At 34.8% G+C, this 19,835-nt stretch overlaps 2 protein-coding genes across 5 annotated transcripts; one reads left to right on the forward strand and one right to left on the reverse strand.

Annotated features, from left to right (window-relative positions):
• Positions 1-57: 57 nt before the first annotated feature.
• On the reverse strand, positions 58-10,779 carry LOC106660769 (splicing factor 3B subunit 2). 2 transcript variants are annotated; one of them, XM_014383671.1, is made up of 2 exons: positions 10,695-10,779; positions 58-2,669 (listed from the first exon to the last, which is right to left on the reverse strand). In XM_014383671.1, exon 2 carries the CDS (start codon positions 2,628-2,630, stop codon positions 90-92), a length of 2,541 nt encoding a protein of 846 aa, XP_014239157.1. In that variant the 5' UTR covers positions 2,631-2,669; positions 10,695-10,779; the 3' UTR covers positions 58-89. The 2 variants fall into 2 exon arrangements, with proteins under 2 accessions (XP_014239157.1, XP_024083631.1); XM_024227863.1 differs by lacking the exon at positions 10,695-10,779 and adding an exon at positions 4,447-4,613.
• Positions 5,076-18,244, forward strand: LOC106660768 (protein transport protein Sec31A). Of its 3 annotated transcripts, XM_014383669.2 has the most exons (26): positions 5,079-5,377; positions 5,471-5,680; positions 9,630-9,804; positions 9,876-10,011; positions 10,073-10,170; positions 10,236-10,378; positions 10,458-10,560; positions 10,670-10,837; positions 10,906-11,028; positions 11,094-11,324; positions 12,129-12,206; positions 12,274-12,309; positions 12,377-12,482; positions 12,568-12,722; positions 12,796-12,946; positions 13,028-13,167; positions 13,221-13,385; positions 13,458-13,610; positions 13,681-13,882; positions 14,264-14,671; positions 14,731-14,819; positions 15,133-15,198; positions 17,365-17,514; positions 17,575-17,736; positions 17,800-17,871; positions 17,931-18,244. In XM_014383669.2, exons 2-26 carry the CDS (start codon positions 5,478-5,480, stop codon positions 18,111-18,113), a joined length of 3,696 nt encoding a protein of 1,231 aa, XP_014239155.1. In that variant the 5' UTR covers positions 5,079-5,377; positions 5,471-5,477; the 3' UTR covers positions 18,114-18,244. The 3 variants fall into 3 exon arrangements, 2 of the variants coding, with proteins under 2 accessions (XP_014239155.1, XP_014239156.1); XR_002910476.1 differs by lacking the exon at positions 17,931-18,244 and having other exon boundaries at positions 5,076-5,377; positions 15,133-15,233; XM_014383670.2 differs by lacking the exon at positions 15,133-15,198 and having other exon boundaries at positions 5,081-5,377.
• The last annotated feature ends 1,591 nt before the right edge of the window (positions 18,245-19,835 follow it).

A 19,835-nucleotide genomic window follows, 5' to 3' on the forward strand; every position in this document is an offset into this window, starting at 1 on the left:
ATACAATAGTTATATTAAAAATTGGAAATTTCCTTTAGAAATTAAAACTAGAAAAAATTCTGTACACCAGGAAGAGAAAACGTGGATATTTAAAACTTGAATTCTTTGTATTTTTTTGTTGGTTTTCCTTCCTGCGACTGTTGTTTTTTTCTTTTGTTTTTCTGTCTTTGGACGTGCTCAGCCAACATATCCGAAAGATCTTCTTTCTGAAGGTGTGATTGTTGTTCTCGCATTTGTTGCTCGTAGCGAGCAGCCATTGCATCTGTGTCGAGATCAAGTTCTGAGGGGTCAAGAGCAAGTTCTACGGTGTCTCTCCTCGGAGCAGAAGCCTGCACATTGCTTGCTATTGGTGGGGCGCCACCCGTTTGCGTCATATCATAGACGTGTGTTGAAGCCATCATCGAATTTCCAAGCCTGTCTACCCTCTTTTCAGCCAAGACTTGATACAGAGCCGGAGTGTCTCCACCTTCCATTTCAGCTTCAATTTTCTTCTTTCTGAGTTCTATTATGTCAGGTGTTTCCATTCCAGTTGGAATCGAGGCAATGCCTGAAGGTGTAATGAGACCCTCAGAAGGTGTAATAAGGCCTGTTTCATCTTTTTGCTGTTCCTCTTCTTCCTCCTCTTCCTCGCTCTCTTCTTCACTGTCTGATTCTAATTCTCCCCAGGTAGTTTTTTCTACTTCATCATCATCTAATTTAATATCGTTTGCATTGTGTTGCGTAGCAAATACATCACCATATAAAGGTTTACCAGTTTCGTCAACAGGTGGTTTCCCCCAACCTCCTGCATGGTATCCAAATGAGCATCCTTCAGGAATAGGACAGTTTAGACCAGGTATTTTTAAATTTGGGTAAGACGGAGGTGGTCCGTACCTCTGCATGGCAATAAGCCATGGTGGTGGGACTTTATGGGCACTTGGCCCTACAGGCATACCTAAAGCGTTCCTAAGTTCTGCTGATAAATCTCCAGGTTTTTTCTCTTTTAAACGTGTCTCATATTCCTTACCCTCATAATACAAATCTCCATGAATTGTAAGTCTAGGTTTTGTCTGCCATTTAAAAAATGCATCATGCAATTTCTGATAATCAATATCAATTTTTCCCATTTTTGGTCTTGCCCTTTCCCTCATCTTTGCTTTTAATGTCCTTTGTTCTTCTTTATCTTGAAGAGAGGACCTCATCTCCATGATACCTGTTCTTTTAATAAAATCAGGCAAGTCGAAAGGTGGTTTTTCTATACCACGTTTTCCTTGTAAATATTTTCTTTTAAAACACCAATGACGTGGGACAGGTACAGTGTTTCTATGAGCTTTCAGCTGAACGAGTAACTTTGGATCTCTGGCTGTTACATCATGCATTTCTACTACATCAGGGCGACTAACAAGTTGCTTCAATTCAGCAATACTCAACCTTGTCAATTTCTTTAATTTTCTCTTAGACAATTTGGGTTTCTCTTCTTTGCCTTCAGCATTTTCTTCCATATCATCATCTTCTGGCAATTTTGGTACTTTCGTTAAATCTGTTCGTTTAGTCCCTAAAACAGTCGCAGCCGCAATTTCTTTACTGATATCTGGAGTTTGTGATGGCTCGGCTATTCTAAATATGTCAAAAACTCTTGCAAAACTACGATAGACAGGTTCTAGTTCAAAAATGTTAAGCTTCTCTTGAATATATTCCACTTCTACTTCTGGATTTTCCTCACCTTCTTTGGACTTTTCTTCCTCGTCCACCTTTCCATTTTCTTCTTTTAGTTTGATCTTAGATGATTTATTCCTTTTTTTCTTCCTCTTATTTTTCAATTTCCTCCTAGAATCCTTCTTATCTTTCCTTGACGTTTTTTCATCATCATCCTCATAATCTTCAATATCATCAAAAGCTGACTGAAGAATGGTAGGTGTGTTGTTTTCTTGTGTTTCTTCTACATCTTCATGCTCTGGCATGACCCCAAGTTCATTAGCTCTCTGTGTCTTAAAAGTAAGTACTTTTTCTAAAGCGTGAGGTAGCTTTTGATCTTTATCTTGCATCCCCATGGGAGGTTCAATATGAATATTCATAAGTGAAGGCAACGGTTGATCCTCCTCCCCTGGTGGGCCATTATTGTCAATCATCTGCATGTTTTGCATTTGTGGAGGAGGCTGACCCATGCCTGGAGGGGGACCCATCATATTCATATTGGGAGGACCCATCGTGCCAGGGGGTTGAGGGGGTTGGTTCATCCCAGGCGGTGGTTGGTTCATTCCAGGTGGTAGATGATTAATACCCGGTGGTGGTTGTCCCATTCCAGGAGGCACTTGGCTCATTGGCGGTCCCATTCCAGGAGGTGCCATACCAGGAGGCATAGGGCCCATCCCTGGAGGAGGCGGAGCCATCATGTTAGGCATCGGCGGTGGCTGTGACATTCCAGACATCATCGGGGGCATACTTCCTGGTGGAGGAGGAGGAGGCGGAAACATATTTGGCGGCGCAGTCGGATGAGGTGGTAACGGACCAACACCTGGTGGCCCGTCGCCAAGGTCACTATGTTCTTCTTGCATACTGAAAAAACCAGGTGGATCCATCGAGGGCCCTTCAGACCCGTTTTCAGAATTAAAAAATTCTGGTGGTTTCATTTCGTCATGTTCACCCTCCATGTTGGCTTTAAACAACTTTTCAGCTCTTCCTTAAAATATCTAAACACATAAATCAGAAGAAAAAATCAAATTAAAACACATCAAATAAAAGTTTGTCAATCAGATCTCTATCCCCATGACCAATGACTTAAAGAAGTAATTAAATGTAGATAATTATTCAGAAATTGTGAGATACGGTCTGGTACCACGATTTCTGAATAATTATCGATTAACGGTCACTAATCACCACACATTAAATGTAGAGTAAAAATATTATTAAGTAGGGGAAAAACAATTTAAACTAAAAAATTGGTTCTAAAAGTTTGGTTACGTTATCTCCATTAATATTACAAGTAATTTTCTACATTGGAACTTTTTGTATATATGAAATTGTTTAAAGAATCCTACATATTTGCTTTAGTATCCAGAAGTAAAACTATATTTTCATTGATTGACTGTATTTCTAATTACATATAACAAACCTACAGTGAAACATTAGAGATCATTCCATTGTTAATCTTATCTATCTTAAGCTCATTTTGTTGAATGGTAAGCCAATAGAAACCAAGAAAAAAAATTTAAAAGGTAAAAAATAAGATAATTTTAATGAAACAACATCATTACAAATTGAAAAGTGTTAGCAAGCAAAATCATCACTAAATTCATTTTAACTGATGAGTAGATAAATGTTTAAAGTATATCAATATTTGAACATGGAAAAATTAAACAACGCTGAATTCTCTTTCTTTTTTGTAATTTTTACAATATTACATCTGAGCATTTATGTTAGTTATTACTACTTAGTCAATAGCCACACTCAGAGGGTGAGCACGACGGCACACTATTATTGGCCGAAGCAAGAGTGCGATATCAATGAGAGGTGAGAAAGGGTTAAATAGTGGGCTGGCATTAAAATTAAAAAAAAATGAACAGATAAACTGAAATGTTCAGAAAAATCATCATTGTTTGTCTGCCTATATTGACAGGTGCGTTCTTTGCATTAAGGACAACATTACCCTCGTTGGGCAATGTATTTTAGGGGCGTCGATGACTGTAACGGTTTAGGTGTTAACACAGCACTCATCCCAGGTTCGAATCTAGCAATTGCATTCAACATACAATTTTTTAACACCGACACCCAGAGGGTGCATATAACCTCATAGTTGAAACACCCTCGTAAAAGAAACTACGAGTTTGCAGCCCCACATACTGCAACTAGAAACCACAAAGCTAGAATTGTTTTGGATGTTTATCGGCCTGCAGCAAGTTAAGTTTGGGTTGATAAGATCTTGTTTAGAGGTCATGTGGAGAAACAACTTTTTGGGCTCTGCCGAGCTTTCGGTGGTTTATTCCACCCTTATCAGGGCTTAAGCCATTTAAGTGAAAAGAAATTAATAGAAAGGTAATAAAAGTATATGTGAATATGGAAGAACATCTATAAACAACATAGCTACTGCCTTCAATAAAATTTTACGCGATATTTGATCAATTCCTGCCGTTATTTAAAAATACAGCCAAGTAACAAGGTACAATGTACAGAAATCCAGCTTCTCAATTAAGACTAGGAAACAAATCCTTAGATATTAAATTGCTAAAATTGACTAGGTATGTACCATTCTGGTATGTTTGTAAGGAAGATTTTATTTGTACAAATAAAACAAAAAAGGTAAGTAATTTCTACTGAGGGGTTAACAGGTCTGCATTTGCATTTTTCTTATCACACGTAAGGTTTATTTTCAAAGGAAAATTTAGCAAAAGTTACACTCAAGTTGGAATCGGCAAAAAGCGGATCGGTCAAAAAACTTTTATCAATAAAACCAAAATAATAAATCACTACCTTCGGCTTGCTCGAGTAAATCGTCTCCTCGACCATAATCTTGACAAAAAAGGACTGTTTTGGATTGTAACAATGTCCAATTATTTTCAATTAAAGCTAAGGATAATAAAAACCGACAACACAACGCTCCGAAGAACTGAACGTGAAGAGGTACAAAGCAGAAAACCGTGGATAATCGATCATGATCGAAACTATGAATAAATCGACCATAGAGATTAAATTAATCTTTTGTACGATTTTTTAAAATTCTAAAGTGTAAATTATTTCCGTAAATTAAAAACTGATAGTAATGCAGAAAAAGAAAGAGGCACTTATAACGTGCAAGCATGACAGTAAACAAGCGTGTCATGTTTTTTTTCTTATTAGTTCATATTTGAGGTTTTGTAAAGCTTATTAGGCATTAGCTACGAAACTTAAGACAATTTACCTATATTGCGTATGTTTATCTTAGGAAATTTTTTTAAGTATGAAAATATAATGGTCGAAGTGTACATTTTTCGATTTTATCTGAAGAAAACGTATGTGAGGTGTCGATATAAATCGATGTCTCGATTCGAATTTAACTAATTTATTGTTTTTACTATCAAAAAAAGAAAAAAAAAATTAATAAATTAACAACAAAATTCTATCTCTCCCCTCTCCCTCCTTTGTCGTTTTGCAATCGTTATTTCTATTTTTATTTTTTATTATAAGGAGCGAATAAATTTGACGTTTCGTCCAACGCGTGCGGCTTTGGTTCACCATCGCGATTGGGCGACATATGACAGCCGAGCGAAGGTTCGACTCCTCACTATTTTGTGTTGGCAGATACGCCACGTTGGAACCGGGATATATATTTATTTATAAAAACATAGTCGGCCGGGCGGTTTTCAATCAACGGAAAGGCTGTTTTGCGTTTTTTCTTCATTGGTAAACGTGAATTGATGAACTGGTAGGCTCTTTATCTTCGTTTTGACCAATATAAATTGGACCTATGGACTTGACATATTCCTGGCTTGACTGTGGGTCTTTTCTGTTTTTCCAGGTAAGAGATGAAAGTCAAGGAAATAGAACGGACTGTCAACACCTCCTGGTCACCCGTGGACTACCATCCGATCCTCTTGGCAGCTGGAACTGCAGCGCAGCAGCTCGATGCATCCTTCAACACCTCTGCGGCACTTGAGATTTACGCTCTCAACCTTACCGAGCCGAGTCTTGACTTAGAGCTTAAGACTTCTGTCCCGAGTGCCCATCGGTAAGGATGTTACAGACAATACGTATAATTACTCGATAAGAGAATGTACAATTCAGTCAGCGTTACACCGTGCAAGATTGATATTGTGTCGCCTGTTATGTACAGTACATTGGTTTGAATTTAATTGCCCTAATTGGAAAGGCTTCATCCACATAATTCACCTAGAAAACATGTCCTCCTGTACAGGAGTGTCTCCACCACCTGATAGTAAATGTATAATTGTTCCTTTGCAAAATCTATACACCCCGTGTTCATTAAAAAAACCTAAAAATTCCGAGTTTCTTTCCTTCTTATGCATTATAAAATCTTACTTTTTCCTAATCATATTCATGTCAACTCTTACTATTAGTACTTCTACCTGGCATTTGGCAGCTACCTTCATTGCACTAGTGTTCATTTATTTGTCCGAATTCATTCATGTTCACTTATCTTATTAATTTTTGTAGTACATTATAAGATTCATACTGCTGTTCAGTATGATGGTTTGAATTTTAGTACTTGTCCAGGTGGGAAATGTTTCCATACTAAACAACAAAAACATTTCGTACTTCAGATGGTAAATGCCTCATTGAATTTTGGACTTTGTTCATTGACACCAATATTTCAGAATTAATTGAGTTTCAAGTTCAACACACAACAAAATTCAGAGTTTTTCCTATCCATTCTCCTTCACCTATGTGTTTTAAAATGTCATTCTTTCTCAAATGTTATTCTTATCAAGTTTTGACATTTAGAACTTCTTAACTGTTAGTTGTCTACCCCACAGAAGAATTTGGGTGTCTGCAGTTGCCACAGCTGATTTGCAGTTAATTGCCTTCATACAAGAGTATTGTTTGATCCTTTATCTAAATTTGTGTTCACAGTGTTTTTCAATACCAATATGTTAAATTCAGTCTTGTAATTCCGAAACATATTGGAACTGAATGTTCAAATTCATCGCTCTCATAGTTGATGATGGGTTTTCGTCTGCGAGTCAGTGAATGATGAGGAACTGAAGATGATGCAATGAGTTTGAATAATTAAAAAAAAAATCATGAGAGGAGACAGAGCCAGTAAGTGGCTTTGTGCCGGTTCAACATGATTGCACTCATGCTGCTTGTCTTCTATTCAAATCGAATTGGGTGCAATCATGTGAATGTCTTATGTTTGACAGATATTAGCATACATGCCTAAGGTTTCTGAAGATTTTATTTTAAAATAAAATATTCCTGCATTAAGCATGCAAAGAAAGCTTATCACCTCTCTTTTTTTGATTACCCTGTGCAAAAAAAAAATCCTTAGAAAAATCATCTTTGCCTGTAGGGATAGACATAGAGATAAAAGAGGCGGCCATAAGGTCTTCTACACCTTGTCCTGAATAGATCTGTTGTGCTCCCCTTTTTTTATAATTCACTGGCCAGCTTCAGGTTATTCGGTTGTAATTGTCTTCCAGTAATTCTTTTGAAAGTTTTGCAGATGGTCTTTATGTGAATCTCTTCGTGAGCTTCATACCAGTGGTATTGTTCCACCAGGTTTTGGACTCATTAAGGATCCATTGTAAGATATCCTCTTTGGTGGCAGGATGCTCTAAGCCACAGGGTTCAGGACCCAGAGAGCCCATGCTGGCCCTCCTCTTTGGCCAACATGTAAACTTTTTCATTGCCTCTTCGAGACCATTGCCAGGGACAGGTCAGTAGTGTCACTGATTTCCGAAATTGCCTATATTGTGCATAGTTTCCTTTTAACATTTTTGGAGAGAGGTTTATCCTAGAATTATCTAAGGACTTAAATTTATGAGTAGAACCATCATTTACAAGAAGGGAATCTACATACTCGCCCTACCTTCATCGTTTCTGATGCTGACATGAGTGTTGTCATACTAGTGACAATGCGATCCTCGTGCTTTATTTGTTGCTTGGTTTTGATTGACTTGTTTATCCATGCTATTGCCACCATTGTGATGGTTTAGTGAATTGGTTTCATTTGGTCCTTAATGTTTCTTGAGGGGCGTCAGTGGCCGCAAGGTTTAGTCATTGACATGGTGCTCATCTCTGTAAGGTAAAGGTCCCGGGTTCGAATCCAGCGGCCCTGCATTCGAACCCGACATACTTACAAATGGGCTTTTTTTCAAAAACACCGGCACCCTGAGGGTTTATATGACCTCTGCTGTTGCGAACCCTCGTAAAAAAAAATAATAATAATAAAAAAAACTGTTTCTTGTAATGTACATACAAAACAATATACAGGGTGTCCCAATTCCTTCGAAACTCAGGGAATCGATTCTTCTCTTTGTTTGGAGCAAAAAATGCTCAGGAAAAAATTTTTCGGAGAGTTCTCTATTTTGAAGATATTCGTCAATTTAGGTTTTTTCAACTTTTCATTACCTTACCACATAAAAATGCTTACAACTTCCAAAATGTTGAGACTATAACAAATCCAATTAAACCATTTGAAAGAACGCTAAATTTGCTGTAAGATACTTCTGTGCAATAATCTGAATGACATAAAATGTTAGCCAATATCAGTTGGAACATGTCAAAATTTAAAATTTTGGTCATGATTGCAGTTCTACTGAGGTTACAAAAAAATACCTACAACTTGTCAAATTTTACAAAAACTTCATCTAATATGCTTTACGTTGATATATCCAGGTTTTAAAAAACGTTCTAGTAGAGTTGAAAAATAACAATTGAATGTTCGAAAACGTGAGCTAAGGTAAATTTGAAGGCGGGGGTAGAAATTCAGTTATGCAGTCAGAAGAAGTAGAAAGTCAGTTTCTACCCCCCCCCCCTGCAAATTTACCTTAGCTTACGTTTTCGAACATTCAATTGTTATTTTTCAACTCTACTAGAATGTTATTTAACCAAATACTGATAACCTGCCCCCAAGCCACAGCAAGATGACACTAAGCAGGACATCAATACAGGAACCACCAAACCGGAGTACTCCTTTCACGCTAATAAATTTCATTCATTCCAATGATTTGACACAAACACAAAAATAAGGGTATGATTTGGTCTTTGGGTTTTTAAGGGAATGACAACATTTAAAAGTGAATGTCAATAGCGCATGCAAGTTTTGAATTCCAACTTGCTTATTTTTTATAAGATCTTAACGTATTTACTCATTTTGCAAATGATAGCAAATTTCTGACTAACCAGCTTTTTTCTAAAAATGATTCAATATATTTTTATAGTTAAATAGATTACAGTAAAATTTTGCAACAAATTTGCTGTCATTCCTCTGCATTTTTGCATCTCTTGTTCATGATTAAAAAAAGTATTGTTATATTGCGTGTCTTATTTTGCCTTCTATATGCGTTGTTGAGCATTCACACGCATTTATATTAAACAATAAATCACACTTAATTAAAAGTTATAGGTGGCCAAACTGAAAATTTGTTAGCATTATTCTATCTTTTATTTTATTGTATCATTGGTACCTAAACGAATGCTTCAGACTTGTAATAAAATTATTGACTTGTCATCGGCTTAATAGTAGGAAGATGTAGATCCACAAATAGATGTGACTAAGGTTGACATCCTATTAAGAAGGAGAATGCGCCTAAATAGTCAAGGTGTTTTAATAAATTAAATCCGTAATAATTTTAATTAAATGATTGAGCTAGCTATGAAAAGTAATAAAACCTATACAATGGTACCTTTACAGTCGAAGCATTTCATTAAATGTTTAGAGAAATATGACAAAATATAGAAAAAATAGAGATATTCTAAACATAAAAGTCCTTTTGTTCTTCAATTGTGTAAAACATATTTTTTCTTAACAAATATCCCTTGTATTTTTAAGAATAAATTTTTCCGTAATTTTATTTTTGTATCAAATTTTAATTTTATAATGAAGAACATAATTTAGCATAATAATTGTATGTACATTTTTGTGAAGTAATATAAAATTAATATTAATTGAATTATTAGCTTTTAGTACCAGACTTTTAATTTTTGTTTGATAGATTCCACAAAGTGTCATGGGGTGGAACAGGGGCTGGTATTATCGTCGGAGGTTGCGACAATGGTGTTTTACAGATGTACAACGTCTCAAAGCTACTTGAACAGGAAGACAGTCTGATCGCGAATCCAGAAAGACACTCTGGGCCTGTTCGCGCACTAGATTTCAATCCTTTTCAAGTATGTGATAATTGCCTAGATTTTTCTCTTCTTTTTAAATTCATGCTTTTAAATTAATTATGACTATTTAGAAAAATCTCCTCGCTACTGGTGCAACTAACAGTGAAATTTTTATATGGGACATGAATAACACTGCAACACCAATGACGCCCGGTAGCAAATCCCAGCCTTTTGAAGATGTCGCCTGGCTCGCATGGAACCGTCAAGGTTTGAAAAATTGTGATTTTCCATTTTATTTAACAATAATTTATCTTTTTTTTAATTTCAGTCCAACATATTCTTGCATCCACTTTCCCTACTAGGTCGATAGTTTGGGATTTGAGGAAAAACGAGCCGATAATTAAACTCACCGATACTACGACCAGAGTAATTTTTAAAAAAATTTTAAATGTATTTATATGAAATTGAATTTTATAAAATTATTCTACTAGGTCAGGTGGAAAGTAGTGTCCTGGCATCCTGAAGTGGCAACACAGTTGTGTTTGGCATCAGAAGAAGACACAAGTCCCCTCATACAACTCTGGGATCTCAGATTTGCCACGGCACCCGTCAAAACCTTCCATGGGCATACTAGGTAAACATGTATAATTTTTTTATTTAATGAAACAGATTTTTTAATGAGGAAACTAACCCCAGACATGTTTTGTTTTTAGAGGTGTACTTTCATTGGCATGGTGCAGTCAGGATCCAGACTTGCTTATCAGCAGTGGTAAAGATAATAAAATATTTTGTTGGAATCCAAACACTAATGCTCCAGTAAGTTTTTAAATGATTAAAAAGAATTATTCTTGTTATATTTAATAAATGACTGATGCGTCTAACATTATTTAATGGGGAAATGTCTATTTAAAATTAATATTTATAGGATGGAGAAATTGTTTGTGAAATACCAAATTCTCAGCAGTGGATATTTGATGTGAGTTGGTGTCCAAGGAATCCATCATTGATAGTCAGCTCGAGCTGTGACGGTCACACAAGTATTTACTCTTTATCTGGAGGAGGCGGAGGCCAAATGCAGATTAGTAATAATAAGGTTCAAAAGATTTCCAATCTTATCAGATAAATTTTTAGGCCTTATCTTTTAAACATTTAATTATTCAGATTGCAGAATCCTTCCCAGGAATGGGCGACTATTCGGAGACGCAGCTTCATGCCCAGCAGCCGGTAGTAAACTTGAAAAATGCACCAAAGTGGCTTAAGAAGCAGTCGAGTGCTCGTTTTGGAGTATGAACAACTTTAAAACATGACTTAAAATGTATAACTTTAAATTTTACAATTTATCATTTTAGTTCGGTGGGAAATTAGTCACGGTAGGTAATAGCGGCGTAAACCTACTTCAAGTCCATGAAGACAGCAGCTTCTTGGAAAGGGCAAGCCAGTTGGACCAGAAAATCGCGGAAGGGAGGTTTCATGAGATATGCCAAGGGAAACAGGACCCGGTTTGGCGATTCCTCGAAGCCAGTTTTAGCCCACATCCCAGAGTCGCAATTGCAGACCTTCTTGGATATAATAGAGAATCAGTAAGTTGATAAAACATCTTTTAAAAAATTACTACATTAAGAAATACACTTGTGTTTTGATACAAGCAATACTGGCCGAACCCTGAATCCTAATTATTAGAAAACAGAGCCCCAGAGTTCTTGATAAGACCTAAATACAAACCTGCCTGTGCCTTTTTATAATATAAATTAATCAAAATTTCAAAACAAATTTATTAACAACAAAAAATTAATTCACCCAAATCATCTTGTCTTTTCTATGAACAATCAAAATTTTTTCTATGTAAACAAACCGGAATTTTATCTCTTAAAAATTATTTGCCCGACCAAAAGGATTGACAATGTACTCACTGCTCTACTTTAATGCAGTCTGCTGTGAACTTTAACTTTTCCTCCGCACTATTTTTTATGACCCCACATATATATTGCTCTCTCCTAAGTTAAATCCCAGCTCTACACCTTAAAAGTTGGGGATCCCTTTATTCAAGCACTGTAGTACTAACCATGAAGTCTAAATCACTAAAAGGTAGGTTGTCACTATGAAATAATATTTAAGTGTGACATACATATAAGAATTATTTTTGTAGTTTGGTCAAATTTGATCAGCTAAACTGCCTAGTTTTGCAGGTTTTGTTTTTGAAATAAGGTTTGGTATCTCAACATATTAGCGTTTTTTTCTTTTTTTTCAACCAGATAAAACCAGTGAAAATAGGTATACTAGTATCAACCAAAACAATTTTGCTTAGCAGACCTCAACACGACTAACAAAGATCTTTGTTAAATTTGATTTCCAAAAAAGTTAATTTTTTTATTATTATTCTTTAGGTATTACAATTGTTAGGTCTACCAAAGAGTAAAAACGATGTTGACCATCTATCAGGGCAGTTTTCAACTTTAGGACAGGTCAGTATAATATATATAAACTTCAACCAAGTCAATTTCTTATTATTGTGTTATATTTAATTTTCAGGATGGTCTAGATAATGCAGAAGGGCTCGGTCAATCAGTGAGTACAATTATTCTAAATGATTTTCTTTATTAAAAGAAAATTTCATTGTTGCCTTATTCTGCAGAATTTTGTAAATAGTCAACATGTAAATGGAGGAGACGTTTTTGAGAATTTATCAGCCCAACAGACTCCTGAAAAGAATGCCGCTTTTAAAATTCAAACAGAAAATGGTAAAACCACTCTTACTATAGTATATTTGATTCTTCAGGTACTATATTTCATAAATTTACCAAAAAAATTAATAAATTATTTTAGATGTGGATGGCAGAGTGTGTAAAGCTTTGCTTGTCGGTGGAGTCGAAGAAGCAATAGAAATATGTTTAAATGAGAATAAAATGGCCGATGCACTCATTCTGGCGATGGCCGCTGGTCCTGACACCCTCGCCAAAACCCAACTGAAGTATTTCCAGGTAATAAAAACCCTGTAACAATTATTATAGCTAAGATGATTGGAGACAAATATAATATAATTTTAATTTTCAGAAGCGTGAAGGTTATTTGACTAATATAATTAGTGCACTTGTGAGTGAAGATTGGTCCTTCGTTATTCAAAATTGTGAGCTGACGAGTTGGAAAGAGGCCCTGACCGCCATTCTGACGTACAGCTGTGAAGAATCATTACCAGAACTATGCAGTAAAGTTTCATTTTTTATCATCTTTTGTAATAATATTTAAAACTATTTTATTTAAAATTATATGTCTCTTTTAAATAAAGGAGCTCTTGGAGAGAGACTGGAGCAAGCAGGCGGTGAATTTTCCTCTTGTGCTGATATTTGTTACATTGCATCGGGTAATGTTGCTCCCCTTATTCACAAACGGACTTCAGAAGTGACATTAACCCCTTCAAATATACAGGTAAGGCGCATTTTTAAAGCTAAACAAAAATATGCTTATGTGTTGTATTTTAGGATTTGGTCGAACTTGTATTGGTGGCAAAAGCAGCGATGGCTTCTCATGGTCATAACCTCCCGATTGTCGGCGATGTGGCAAATCTAATTGTCAACTACGGTGAAATCCTTGCAGCTCAAGGTGACCTTGTATCAGCATTGAAATATCTGAATGACTCGCAGGATGTAAGGATTTTTTTTTTAACTGGGTTTTTGTGGAACGTGCCTGTTATATTTATTTGCATGGATAATTTCCAGGAGAAAGTGGTTGAATTGAGAACAAGGCTAGGATGTGCTTTGGGAGAGACGATGCAGTCCCAATATCCTGTGCACATGGGAAATTCCCAAATGGCTCAGCAACCCAGCAAACAGATTGTTCAGAATATGAGAAAGCAGTCTATACCTTTCCAAGTAATTTGTTTATAATTAGCATAAAAAATGTTATTTTATATGTGTGTTTTTTATATATATATTTTTATAGACAGTACAACAAAATCAACATTTAAATTCATTCGGGAAACCTTCAAATGTTGGTCAACCTCCAGTACCTCCTAGCCCTGTACCAATGTCCAATTACGGAATGCCAGCTCCACAGGTGCCTAAAGCCATGCCTGCTCATACACCGGCCCCTCCACCTCCTGGAAATGCATTTACTCGAAACTCGCCGAGCCCTCAGATACAAGGTTAGTAGGAGAAAAAAAACTCGTTTTTTAAATGTTAGGATGATCAGTCAGCAGGTAGATGTGGAAAATAAAAGAAACACTACATTTTAAGTATGCCGACATTTCATCAAATTTATTAACATATTCAAGACAAGTACTAATTAAGATTTTCAGTCGAGTTTACAGTTATATTTGAAGGTTGAAACATGTTTTGCCATAACTCTTCTGTATTTCTTATTTTCTGTAGGTAAGAACAGACACACACAATAATGGTGTTGACATAATAATGGTCTGTTCTTACCTAAAGAAAATAAGTCCGACCATCCCAACTTTTTTTTCCTAGTCAACAGTCAGTACAAGAAATAAATCATCAACAAATGTACATGGTAATATTATTTTTAGGAAGCACGATGAAAAAATATGTAGTGGATCCTTCAGTAGGTGGAGGTGGGTATAACCGAGGGCCTTCTCAAATGTACAACCATCAAGGGTCGCACATGCCTATGTTCAGTGGAAATCAAGTTCCTAGTTCAGTACCCAACTTCCAATCTCCGCCTGTTTCTTCATTCAACACAGCAGTATCGATGCACTCACCGTCTTTCTCTAGTTTCCAACCACCACCAGTTTCAACGTATCAGCAAGCAACGCCTTCGCAATTCCAGCCGAATGTTGGAGGAGCTGGCGATGGAAGATTTAATCCAAATTTCCCCCCGGCGCAGCATTATAAACCGGCTCCTCCGGCTGCTGCTTTACCAGCGCAAGAACCTTCGCATTTTACACCAGCTCAGAACTTCAATTATAACCAGCCAGGTAGTTTCACTTGTACGTGCGAATGATGTACTGATTGTTAAATATATTTTTCATTCCAGGAATGGCAAATCAAGAAATTCCGTCAGCTCAACATGGCCCAGCATCTGGTTGGAACGATCCCCCTGTACTTACACCAAGATCCAATCAAGTAAGTTAAAATTGTACATTAATTTCCACTTAAACCCTTTTCTTAAAGATTATATTATATTTTTGAGGAAAAAATGTATTTAAATTTAAAATTAAATCCTTCAACATTAAAATTAACCTTAGATCACATTTAACAATCACATTTTTTCCAAGCTTTCAATGCTGAATAGTTATCACTATAGCGTAAGTACCAGTTACTTATATAATTTCTGACAAAATTCGCTTCCCCATCCCTCAACTCTTTTGTCAGTCCTTAATGCATGATATTTTTGGAAATAATGTAAACTAAAACAACTGTAATTAATGGTTGCTAGAGATCTGAAACCGAGATGTCTGCAATACATTCTGGTTTGAAGATTTACAAGGCTAAGAAGACTCAGGTAGAAAAGAAAAACATCGGTTTCACTAGTGTTGGGTTTGAAAATAACATTTTTTTCCTTTTAAATAATTAAGTTGTAGACAGTGTGAAAGTCGCATGTAGTCTGTTTTGAAAAATATACTTTAAAAACAAATAGAATATATACTCCACAAAAAGTGTGAGATTCTTTTGATATATTGTTGCTCGCTTTCTTTTGGGGTATAATAAAAAATTATTTAAGCAAAACTTCATCAGCACTACATCCTTTAACACAAAGAGCATCCAGTATTTATTTTTCTCATGTTTAACCCCTATGGAAGTTTGATAAACAGTCATTTTGTGGCGAGTATAGGGACTGGAATTACAAATTGACTCGGCCTCAAATCAATTAAGGCCGTATAAATCATCCTTAACAAATAAATTTGTTGTCCTCTGCATACTGTTTGTGTTTGTGATCGCATGAAAGAATAAAAACACCACTGTTTACAAGGAATCTAACAACTCAAATATTCGCACTACGAAACATTTTTTTGTGAATCTAATAATCATTACTAAGGTTAATTAAATCAATGTTTGGCATTATTTAATTGTGAAATTAGGAGCTAAAACTGATCTAAAAATACAGTGATAAACAGATCAGGACATTCAGGAATGACCAAACTACCTAAATTGTTAAGATTTACTCTAATCTACTTCATAGCCTTTCTGAAGTTAATAATTAACATACATTATGCAACAAATGTTTAAATGGTATTAAGATAAAATATTCGTCCAGAATATGGTTGAAAAAAGAATTATATAACTGGCTAAAAAGTTAAACAATTAAGTGGGATATTTTCCTTATTGTAGTTTAATTGGTTTTTATTTTTAATTTTTCTAGTTTTATTAATTAAATAATTATTAAACTCATTATTTTACTAATTTTGGAACCTTTTTAATTGTTTTTTATAACTTAGTTTCATGTGAGATAATATTTAATAGTATGCTACTTTGTTCCTCCTGTCTTCTGATTTGCTTAGGGTGAGGTTATAAGAGAGTTCAATTAATTCATAAATAATTTTATTAAAAGTTTAGGATTACTGATAATGCCAGTCTCTAGAGATAAATTATTTGCACATACGCTCACCCTAGAAGAAAAATGCTCGCATATGTCAACTTCCACCTTGTAAATGATATCACCTTGATATCCACATTGTTACAACTGTCTCAGCACCACTATTGCTGACTTGAGGCTGGAAAATATTAAGCTGGACTGCCCCTCTCTCTTATCCCGTCAACTTTATGATTATTGGATTGGCAGTCGTAATTGTCCATTCGTGTTTTACATATGTTAAATTAGTAAGGAGAAAAAGATGAAGACTTTCTTAAAGTGGTTGAATTACAGTTGTGAAACAGTTGTCCTACTTCCTGAGAATCATTACCAGTTCCTACATGATATCTTACATCTATCATATTTCAGTTCAAGCCTGAATGAACTACTTGGCCTAAAATTTCCTCAAAGAAGCCACTACCTCTCAGAAATCAATCCATTTTTATACTCACTATTGTTGAGATGGTGCTAAAGTGCAAGATACAATCTTAGTTTTACAATTAATAGTATAAAAATGTCCCACTGTTCTCCTATTAGTTTGTTTTCCATTAAAAATATTATAAATTATAATATGACTGAAACCTCTTTTATATATATTTACAACTGCAATATTTCCTTTTGTTAGAGAAAAAAATTTATAGCTTTACATGGCTTAAAAAATTGAGATTACAGTAGACTCTCGTTATCTATGAGTGTGAGAATGTGGTGAATCCCCGAAAAACAACTGAGCTTAATAGAATTCTTATTTAAAAAAAGACTGTTTTTATTTATTTTGAAATATGTGTACATAAGTTCGTACATAATATTGACCAAAAAAAAATTAAACACAAATGATACAAAAAGTGTGATTGGTATGCAGATGGAAGAAAATGCTTCAAAGCCTGAAATTCAAGGAGTTTCTTATTGTCTGCGGTGATGCTTGGTACATATCCCCCATATAACATATCCCCCATAACAAGAGTCCAGTGTATGCATATTTTACAATTAATTTACCATTTTTTAAAATTTATTATAAATAAAATTATATAATATTCATTTTTATAATTGATATGAATGTATTTGTTGACTAAATTTGCAAAACAAAATTTTTTCCTTTAGCCCAAACAGGAATTTACACCTCAGAACCCAATCACCCACCCTCTGTTTGGAAGTGAGCCACCACCATTGAAGCCTGAAATGCAGGCATCTCAAAACCATTCGCAACAGTTAGCACATCAAAGCATGCCACCTATGCAGCAACACTATCAAGTATTAATTTATAAAATATATATAATTTTGGACCTTTTTATTAAACTTGGCTGACATTAGGCGGCGTCGGTTGGAAGTTATGGAGAACCACCGATGTCGATGAGTAGACCAGCGACTGAATCATCTCAGCCGAAACCACCAATGCCTCAACATTACCTCCACATCCAGACAACTTTCGAAGAACTTAGGAATAAATGTTTAATCAAATCTCAGAATAATGCTGTTAGTTGATTCATATAACTTTTGTTGTTAAAAAATTAATAATTTGTTAAAAATTTATTTCAGCTAATCAAACGAAAACTTGATGATGCTGCCAGGAAGCTAGAAACACTGTATGAACTACTTAGAAATGGAATGGTAATTACTTTCATTAGTATATTTAGAATCAGTTTTTGAATGTTTTCTTTTTTTTACAGTTGTCGTCTAATATATTGAGCAGTTTGGAGCGTCTGGTCCAGGCTGTCCACAATGTTGACTACACGACTGGCCTTGGGATAATAACACAAATGGTCTCCGGTCCAGATTTCTCACAGATTGCAACATTTATGACTGGCCTGAAGATACTGCTGCAAACGGCCCAACAACTCATGGTCAATTAGCTTCTTTTACAGTATGAGTTTGGGAAAACAAGGGTTGTAAAAATGTGAGTGGGAAATCGCTGGTTAATGAGATTGATCGGCATGAGAAAACAACAAAAATAAAAAAAGATGCGATATCGCTTTTAAACACATTTTAAAGCTGAATCTCTCTTTTAAAATAATTATATATTCAGGGGAGAACATTTAAGATTAAAGAGGACGGTCATAAAAAGACGCAAAATAAAGACTTACTGATCGCCTTTATCCATATATAAAATTCATTTTAGTAAATGAAATTGTATAATAAATGAAATGTAAATAGTGAAAATATTTTAATTTGAAATTATTAAAAGGGAGTTAAAAGTAAGATTTTTGTACGACATAGTAAATTATCAATCACGATATACAATAATATATATTTTAAAAAATTATAATCTTGTTTTATTATTTTTTCTGCTGATTGTTTGGATGTAGTTTTCTTTTAAAACTGATAAGTAAAAGTTGAATGAAGAAATATATTATTGGTATATTGATTTGTATGACTGTTTATATATAATATTGTTATTAATAAAATTTAAAAATATATGTGTACTTTTTCCAATTCCTGATTTTTAATCTAGTTTTAGTACCTAAAAATATGTAAAGTTGGCGGTGGTTGACATCCTGCATGTCAATAAACACATGATAACCAATTGACCCACGAGATTAGAAGGACATAATAAGTTAATGTGTAAAAATATTAAAATAAATTAATAATATTGAACTGATACTGCGAACACGCACAGAAATTATGTTGGCCCAATGCATTTCAGTGAGAATCGACTGAACAGGAATTTTAAAAGTAATTAAGAAAATACCACAGCGGCTCACTGGTATATTCTCACACCACTTTCCTACTAAATTGCAATTAAATGAAACCATTTCATCGTTTACCTTTATTTTATTTTATTATTACTACTAAACCATTAGTGAATATCCAGCTTATATTATAGCCTCTTTAGTTCTACAATAACATCAACCACTAAAAAAGTGGTGATAGACATTCCCAACCTTGTGTCATTGATTAATGCCCAAATTGTGCTTCTCTGTCTCAATTTTTTAATATTGATATATAGTTTTGTTCAATTTCGTTACTACTAAAACAATTTTTTGACAAATGAGGTTAAGCTATCTTCTATTTGTTAAAGATATTACTGTGGTTTATTTGAGTTGACACCCTGACCTTCTTATACCACTATTCTACTAAATTGAGGGCATTTTGCATACGATATGAAACAGTTTCATTATATTGGCCTTTTATTATTATTACTAGGTCATCTGCATAACTGTAAGGTATCCTAGCCTATTTAGCTGTACAATCAGGTCAACAAGAAACAAAAAAAGTGGTGATAATATGCTCCCTTGCAAGCATCCTTGTGGTATTGCCATTGATTGATGCCTCAATTGGGCTTCTATTTCTCGTTTTTTTTTTTTTTTTTTTTTTTTTCGACATTGGGCTGTTGATACTTCAAATTGATTCCCTGTATCAATCTTCATGAAATTTGGTCAATATATCCGCAAACATTATATGAAACTAAGGAGATATCAAAAGTCTAAAAAAACTCGTCAAAAATAACTTATTTTTCCATTTATACAAATTGAAGCCTCGGTTGCGAGTTATCGACATTGGGCTGTTAATACTACAAGAATACAACATTAATAACTTGTCTATCTTTGTAGTATTACTAATATTTTGCACCGTTT

This window comes from Cimex lectularius, unplaced genomic scaffold, assembly GCF_000648675.2.
Source record: "Cimex lectularius strain Harlan isolate CLEC.00 unplaced genomic scaffold, Clec_2.1 scaffold177, whole genome shotgun sequence".
Classification (NCBI taxonomy): Eukaryota; Metazoa; Arthropoda; class Insecta; order Hemiptera; family Cimicidae; genus Cimex; species Cimex lectularius.

What these genes read in the sequence shown, in the direction of transcription:
- LOC106660769 (XM_014383671.1), bottom strand. Translation starts at nt 2,630, where the DNA reads ATGGAGGGTGAACATGACGAAATGAAACCACCAGAATTTTTTAATTCT.
- LOC106660768 (XM_014383669.2), top strand. Translation starts at nt 5,478, where the DNA reads ATGAAAGTCAAGGAAATAGAACGGACTGTCAACACCTCCTGGTCACCC. An exon ending in AGCAGTCTATACCTTTCCAA is followed by an intron (nt 13,611 to 13,680) that starts GTAATTTGTTTA and finishes ATATTTTTATAG; the next exon opens with ACAGTACAACAAAATCAACA. An exon ending in ACAAGGCTAAGAAGACTCAG is followed by an intron (nt 15,199 to 17,364) that starts GTAGAAAAGAAA and finishes TTTTTCCTTTAG; the next exon opens with CCCAAACAGGAATTTACACC.